Source organism: Diceros bicornis, chromosome 5 (assembly GCF_020826845.1).
Source record: "Diceros bicornis minor isolate mBicDic1 chromosome 5, mDicBic1.mat.cur, whole genome shotgun sequence".
Lineage (NCBI taxonomy): Eukaryota > Metazoa > Chordata > Mammalia > Perissodactyla > Rhinocerotidae > Diceros > Diceros bicornis.
In genome coordinates this window covers 70,709,967-70,718,197 of record NC_080744.1, presented here as the reverse complement: position 1 = coordinate 70,718,197, position 8,231 = coordinate 70,709,967, and the positions used below count along the sequence as shown (strand labels likewise).

Here is an 8,231-nt window from a genome sequence, read left to right as displayed (position 1 = left end):
GGAGAGCGGGTACCAGGCCTGCACCACTAGAGACTGGAACGCCGAGGGGCGGAGTAGGGGCACAGTCGGGCTGGGAGCTGGGCTCGCGCCAGCAGGGGCCGCGGGGGGCAGGGGCGGGGCCAGCGGGGCGGGACTTGGAGCAGGGCGGGGGTGGGGGGCGCTCTCCCGGCGACTCAAGGCGCGCGGAGCTGGGCGCAGAGCGGCAGTCTCCGCCTTGCAGCTCGGAGTGTGCCTGCCGCTGCCTTGCCGCCGCCGCCACCGCTGCCACCATGCCCAACTTCGCCGGCACCTGGAAGATGCGCAGCAGCGAGAATTTTGACGAGCTACTCAAGGCGCTGGGTAAGGTGGCGCTGACAGCGTGCCCCGACGAGGAGAAGCGGCCCGGAGGTGCCCTGGACCCGCAAGGAGTGGGCGTTGGGCACCAACCCCCGACAGGAGGGAGTCCCCGGGGTGATAGATCGGGGCGAGTTCCAAGGCGCACCCCATCTAAGAGCGGCGAGTACAGGCCGGGACTCCTCGCACGTCCAGCGAACGTTTGCTGGATGCTTGGCGCTTTCCCCGACGGTTCGGCCTTTATCGCGTGCTAGATCATCGCAAGGGAGATTATTACTGGAGTCCAAGGAGGGTCAGGGACTTTAAATTTGGGGACTCAGTTTTGGACCAGGCCCTGCCACGAATTCACTGTGCTACTCAGGGAAAGACGCTTACCCCCTCTGAGCCTCAGTTTCTCATCGAAACCTCGCCTCGAAAATCAGGGCGAGGGCAGAGGAAGGAGTGGATTAGTTTTAAGGCCCCTATCTATAGTCAGAGGGTTTGGGAAGTGCAGGGCCAGTCCTGGGAGGACGGGCGGGTGCGAGGCCCTGTGACCCGCGCCCGTGGCGCACTCATCTTTCCCTGCGCAGGTGTGAACGCCATGCTGAGAAAAGTGGCTGTGGCTGCTGCATCCAAGCCGCACGTGGAGATCCGCCAGGATGGAGATCAGTTCTACATCAAGACATCCACCACAGTGCGCACCACTGAGATCAACTTTAAGGTCGGAGAAGGCTTTGAGGAGGAGACAGTGGACGGACGCAAGTGCAAGGTGAGGCCCCAGAGCCTGGGCAGCGTTCACGGATCCCCCCTCCCTACCCGTGGACCACTGCAGCCAGACGAACCCCTGTCTCCCTTTGCAGCCCTCGGCGCGCTTTCCTGGCAGGGCGTGTGCACTGGCTCTTTGCAGAGAGGATTTGTGCAACCAGTTTGCCCTGGTCTCGGGAGAAAGTCCTCCCAACCCCATCCCTAAATCGCCTCCCAACCCCATCCCTAAACCGCCTCCCGAGGTGCTAACAGCCGCGCTTAGAGCGCGGGCTCTTGGTTGCGCCGCGTTCCTAACGGCGGCTTCTGCAGCTCTTTGCGGCGACCCTCGGCACGGCGCGAGCGCAAGGGCGCAGGAGGTGGAGGTTGCAGGGGCCGCCGGGTTCCCGGGCCGCGCCACTGCCACGTTTCCTGTCGCAGGTGGAGCGGCAGCTCTCACGTCCCGCCCCCCGGGTCCCTGGGCCCCCTGGGAACGCTCTGGATCCAGTTTCATCAGTCTCGGTGGCCCCCGGCACCTCTCCCGCCCGCCCTCAGCCTGATTCCTTCAAGGAAAGGCGGAATCTTTCCAAAAGCAAGGCAGATTCTGGCTGGGAAAATGGACTAAGCGCTCTCTCCTAGTCCTCAAGGGCAAGAGTTTTGTATTTCTCCGTGTATCGGCCCCAGGGATGAAGGAATGGACTGAAGCAAGGGGTTGTATATTCCTTTTTCAGATGGGCAAAAATTGCATTTGGTTGATCTCTGGAATAGAATAGAGGGTTGGTTACTCACGGATTTGAAGGACAGATAGAAAAATAATCGCTACTGCTACCACTTATTTAAAAAGGGACAAAATGTCTCCCTCCCTTTCCTCAGTGTTTAAAAAAAGAAAAACTAATAACATTCCAGAGAGTGAGAAATTGTTTTCGTCTCTCCTAAGTGGTGCCTGTCTGATTGTTTTCACCTCTCCTGGGTGCCTGCCCAGTGGGACGCTCTGGACACTGGATTTGGGAGGAGGACTCAGAGACACAGGCCCCCTGGAGCACACTGGCCCCTATGGCAATATTTGGCCCCCAGCCTTCGCGTAGCCTGAAAATGATTTCCAGGCTTGGAGCTGGCAGAGTCTCAGCCTCTGGTGACTGCACTGTTTGTGAAAACAAAAGAGCAGGACAGCGTGGTTAGAGTGAAGGTCTTGGAGTTGAAGGAAGAAGGCTTGGCAATAGGCAGGGCTCAATTTGGGGACATCCAGTGGTGGCTACTACCAGAGACAGTAATTCTGATCAAAAATCAAAGGTTCACATGGCAGCCTGGAGAGTGGGGCTTCCTCCCTGCCTTGCCTACTGAACATGTCCCATGTGTTAGTTAAAAAGTGAGGATGCACACATTCAGTACTGGGCCCCCCAGCCCAGCTGCACAGCACTTTGCTTTGTGCAGACGCTGGAGAAGACTGCAGGGAATCCCTCCTTTCGTCTCCCACCTCCGACAGTATCAAGACCATTCAGATTGTTGTTGTTTTGCTTTGTTTTTTTCAATTTTTTAGAAGGATGTAACCTGGAAATTGGCGGTGTTTTTATCCTCACAGCCAGAGATACTCAGATTTATCAGAGCAGGCTGTGTGCTGCGTCTGATGAGCGCAAATGGAGAGGAAGGCGTTATCCCAAAATCTGGGCAGGGAACTGAGCTCCTGATCTGCTGACTATGCATGTGGTTGCAAATATGGTGTCTTAACCCATCTAAAATTGTGTAGTTCTGATGTGGAGGTTCTTGCCTTTAATATCCAAATTGCTTGAAGGGGTAGTCCCTTTTGACATAAATGAATCATTGCATGCTCTATATTTTATTCCTGGAGATGTAAAGCATGCCTAAGGCTTTGCTGCTTCCGTGAGCGTGTGTGCGTGTGTATGTGTATAATACAAGGTATATTTATACCCTGTAAAATCCGTGACCAGCCCTCTGATTTTGGACTTTATAAGGCTCAGCAGCGAAGGTTCTGTGCCCTGCTGACAGGGACCATGTGTTGCTTCTCTGCACAGCAATTATTCTCCCGTGCTCATTGTTGTCTCTGCTCCCGCTGCCAAGACTGTAATTAATGTCACTAATGGTTTTCCTGCCCGCAGAGTTTAGCCACTTGGGAGAATGAGAACAAGATCCACTGCACACAAACTCTCCTTGAGGGGGACGGCCCCAAAACCTACTGGACCCGCGAGCTGGCCAACGACGAGCTCATCCTGGTGAGGTCCTTTGACCCTGAAACAAGCCCACAGTTCCCCGGCTGATGCCCGCGGGACACACAAACGTCGTCCTCACTCACCCATTCAGGGAGGGACGCTATTTGCCCTGGGTTAAAATTTGAGCAGAGAGCCCAAGATGACAGTTGAGGTCAGAGGAAATTATCGTTAAATGGTTGACAGGAGAGATGAGTGGCTCAGAGGGCAGAGCAGAGGCTAGACAGGCTGCAGCGCTGCCACGATCCAAACCAATCCATCCGTGACTTGGTGACGCTTTAAGTCAACTTTCCCCATCCCCCACAGCAGGGCTCAGAATGCTTGGGCTCTGTTAGGTCCCAGGGTTGTTCACTCTGCAGAAGGAATTTTTTTTTTCTCTCCTAATTCCCCATTTTGCTGCCTGGCAAAGATCTCAGAAATTTTAGTATGTTAGCACTGGGAGCCTTAGAGAACACTTTTACCCACCTGGAGTTACAAACTCCAACGGCCTTTGGGCTTCCGAGCCAGGCAAGTAATGCTAATTCGGGAAGTGTCTAAGGGTAACCCAGTGTGTGTGGGGGGCCTTTAGAACTGGAGACCGTGGGCTCTACCTTAAAGGTATTCAGACGGAAACATTTTAAACAGCACTAGCCACACAAAATTTACCTGGTGAGGCCAAGTTAGGCACCCCTGTAGTTTAATCACACCCCTCCTCCCCCTTTATTTTAGGTTCCGGGGCAAAGGAAGACTGGGAGGACGGGACAGCCCTATGTCACTCTCCCTTTGTGCTTCAGAACAGACTGAGATTTTTTGCAGCTACCTTTTTTCTCCCAGACTAGAAAAGGGAAAAGCTGTAGTGGGTAACCAGGAAATGATATCCTTTGTTCTCCAGCAGGCAAGTTGTTAACATCTCCCCTCTAAGACTGCCTGCCTGCCCCATCTTAGCAAATATCACTCTGGGATGTCAGGAAAGAAGATGGTGAGGTGGGCTGGGAAAGGACTCGCTGTGTGCCCTGGGCACGGCCTTTCCCTTCCCAAGCTGTAAAATGAGGGGTTGGGCCGAAGTCTGATCCCCGAGGTCTCTCTCAGCCCTGAAATTACATGTTTATTCTGTGAGAAGACCCTACATTGAGTTGTCTCTATTACTCTAACTGAGGCTGCTTGATCCCTCTCTCTCCTCTTGTCCTCCTCTGAGATGATTTCACACGATGTCTCCTTTCATCGAGAAAGAGTTGGCTTCTTTTGCAACCTGGTTAATGTTGTTTCCAGGGGAGGAATACTTGATGGGGGCAGGGGAGCAATTTGAAGCTGAGACATAGAAATTTAGAAGAAAAAGACACATATGGTTCACTGGTACCAGTTAGCTAAAAGGGAGATGATTTTAGAGTTCTTGAGTGTGGCTGAGAGTTAAATGGGCTTGGTCTGCTTCATGAGAAGGTGTGATTTTATTAACCTCTGTAGTATCCAAGAGCCAGAGCCAATGACGAGGGTAACTAGATTCTTTTCAGGGTACGTACAATTTGATATTCATTACTATTTCCACTAGGAGGACTCCACCACTTCCAAATCCCCCAATAGAGTCCCACCCTGCGTCCTTCCCTGGCTCAGCAGATATACATACCAGCCTCAAAGGGAGCATTAATTCTTGGCATTTGAGATCTGAAATGTGGGCTTTTGTTTCAAAGGTTATTATCATTAATAAATCCAAAATGTAGGGAGATGCTGTCTCCATGTAACAAGAGGCAAATTATTCTAGTTAAGTTGAAATAAGCTCTCCCAGAGGCAACAGTAAATTGCCCCAGGCTATAAGTTGTCTTCTTTTGAAAACTGAGTATCCTCCCTCAAACCACTCTGGAACATTCTACAGAGAGTTTCTTTCAGGAACCTCAGCATAGTTGCAGGCTGAGAAGGACGTTTCAAATGTGGGTGGAAATGTGGTGATTTCTTCTTGTGTCACGAGGCCATTTGTTGGCTGGGGTGAGGTGTCAGATAGCTCGAGTAGGTACAGCACAGGTAAACAGTCAGATGCCCAAACTCTGGCATTCCATTCGACACTCCATGTCTGTAGAGCTCGAAGAGTTCTGGAACACTGACATGGTTCCGAGAGGTCGGGACATCTGAGAGGTGAATTCTGATGGGACCCCTGCCCCCCTCCCCCAGAATCTTCTGCATTCCTCACTGGGGCAGAGATAATAAAGAGGTGTCCACAGCAAGTACAGTTGTGCCGGGGTGATCAGAAGTTCCCTACTTAGAAAAGAAGCTAGCAATGGGCATTTGCTTCCTTAGTAATCACTAATGACTATTTCCCTGAAACACTCATGTTAGAATAATGTCCCAGCACATGTTCTCTGAGAGCATCTCATGAGCGACTGAGGGGCAAGAATCTGAAGCTCCAAGTATATCCAAGCTCCTAGTCCAGGGCTCTCTGCAGCCTCAAGCCCCTCTCAGAGTCTGAAAGATAGCAACCCTCCCACAGAAAAATGTACATCTGCCAACAAACATACCTACGTATTTCCCTCAGGTCTACAGACTGGGGAATTTTTGTTTTTTTACATATTGCTGTCCCCGTTCCAGCTACCTGAGAGGCCCGGGAGAGTGGGCCTGTGAGTTAACTGCTAGTTGTTGGAACAGTCGAGACAGCTTACTGATGGGTGTTATCATTTCAGAGGCCAGAAGAAAAACTTCCTCCTCCGTCTGTGGAATGATTCTTGTCCTCCCCACAACAAACAAACAAATGAAGAGCCGTAGAATTTTAGCTGGAAAGAGCCTTTGGGATCATCTTGTTCAATTCCACCCCTTCCCTCCACTCCCTTCCCACTCCGTCCCCAAACTGGCCAAGAGAGGAAGACCGTGCCCCAGCTTACCCAGCTGGGAGTTGCAGGGCGAGGTCTCGATGCCAACGCTATGCTTTTGCAGCTGAGTCCAATTTTCTAGCTTGCAGGTGACTTCAGTATTACTTATATACAACGTCTCAGGCTGTCTCCCAGGCTGGACAGCTGCTTCCTGGAAGGCACTTCCACACCCTCTCCAAAGCTATCCCATACGGCTGGTCAGTGCTGGACCCTATGGCTCCAGCTGTCCAAGCCCCTTGCTCTCTTACGTCATTTGAAAAGAGACACAACCACTTCAGAAATGTCCAGTATGACTTTCTCCCCCTTTCAACTTAATTTCAAAACCAAAGCCAGGAAACTTGTATTTCTTATGTCAGCTTTCACAGGTTCCAGAAGCAACGGAAAACTGCATATAACATAATTCTATACCCCAGGTGCCTCTCTGCCAATAAGGAACTTAAGGGGAAAAAAAGAAAAAAAAAACACCTTAGCACTTAGCATGAGCACACAGCACAGGAAATTGAATGTCTGTTACAAAGAGTTTCTAACAGGGCAGTGAGTGGCCTTATTAGCGATATGCTTTAAACATTTTTGCACAGGCATCTGCACTGATTGGTTTTCCTTCTCTGCAGACGTTTGGCGCCGACGACGTGGTCTGCACGAGAATTTATGTTCGGGAGTGAAGATGGCCAGCTCGCTCCTGCTTTGGGGGTGGGATGCATGTTCCCCGAGGAATCTCATAGGTCTGAGCTGCCAGCGGACTTCCCCTTCCCGTGTATCAACATTAGGTGATCCTGCTTTCCCCACGACAATGTTGTAGTATTTCCCCCGAGGCCTTCGTGCCTCTGTGTCCCTGGTGCTCTGTAGTTTGGTATCTGCACGGTTTCATTGATCATTAAACTGGTTGGACACGTCTCAAGGCTTCTCCCTTCTTTAGACTGCCTCTTTGGTTTCAGCTCGGGGTCATTGTGTACCGGCTCTCTCTAGCACTGCCTAGGTGTGCGTAATGCTTTCGGCTTCAGCCTGCTGCCTAGGTGCAGTGCAGGAGCATACATCAAGGGTTGCAAGCTGGGCTCCCTCTGACGGGATCCAGTCTGCGGATCCAGATGTGTTTGGACTTCACAGTTTTGTTTTTTAATTGAATTAGTTAGTATACTGATGGCTCCCAGCAGGAAAGAGGGCACATTCAAAAGGGTTCATTGAGGAGAGCTCAGAATGAAGGGACTGTTTACACAGGCATTTGCATGGACGGGATGAGGAGAACCAACAAAGGATGATGAGGCACTGAGAGACTAGCAACAGGGGTGCCATTACCACACCAAGGCCTGAAACAGAAGGGATGAAGGGGTCACTAGACCGCAAGAGCTACAGCCTGGGAGAGAGACCACCATGCAGGAGCCGTGGCAGTACACAGAGGAATAGAGCCACTGCCAAAACCATGGCCTCAGTGTTTGGGGGGCAAGGGGGTGGCTTGGCTTGGAACACAGGGATAAGTATTCTGACCTCCCACCTTTCAGTCTCTGATCTACCTGTTCTGTCCCTTGGCCAAACCCAATTGGAATCTAGAAAGGAAGGCGGGGGGGGGGGGGCGAGGGTGCTGTACACGAAAGTCATCCTGCCAGGATATGCCAGGTGGAGAATGGATCTGAACACACAAAGGGACAATAATTTATAGTTGCCAATTTTTACATTTGAAAATCACGGCATTTCACATAAAAATCTGCATTCCTAGTTCCTTAAGAGAAAAATTGGGAAAATCTGGTATCCCTGGACCTGCACTCCCACAGGGCAACAATTGGCTTGGCAGCTTGTCCCTTTTTGAATGGAACTCCCACCCTCTGCCTCCCCATGGACCCCACCATTGCCCCTGCCCTCATTTACGATGCCTGCCTGGCTTCTTGGGCATCTCTCCTTGCCATTCTAAACACATGGGTTCTTGGCAAAGCCAGGACAGAGTCGGCTGACTGACAGTGTTCAGACACGACGAGGCCAGAAGAAGGTGGCCCTTGAAGAGCTCACACTCTGATGGGGTAGACACCTGGGGCCCAGGTGCCACCGCCTGATGTAAAGGAGGATAGCTTTACCTGACTCCTCACACCTCTACACCCAGAGCCCCAGTTTGCTCATGGGGGACCTTGGCCCCCTC

The 8,231-nt window shown here is 51.7% G+C and overlaps 1 protein-coding gene across 1 annotated transcript; it reads left to right on the top strand.

Moving 5' to 3' along the window:
- The first annotated feature begins 217 nt into the window (after positions 1 to 217).
- CRABP1 (cellular retinoic acid binding protein 1) lies at positions 218 to 6,999 on the top strand. The gene is made up of 4 exons (XM_058540477.1): positions 218 to 339; positions 903 to 1,081; positions 3,168 to 3,281; positions 6,718 to 6,999. The coding sequence occupies exons 1-4, from the start codon at positions 270 to 272 to the stop codon at positions 6,766 to 6,768; spliced, it is 414 nt and encodes a 137-aa protein (XP_058396460.1). The 5' UTR covers positions 218 to 269; the 3' UTR covers positions 6,769 to 6,999.
- Positions 7,000 to 8,231: the final 1,232 nt, after the last annotated feature.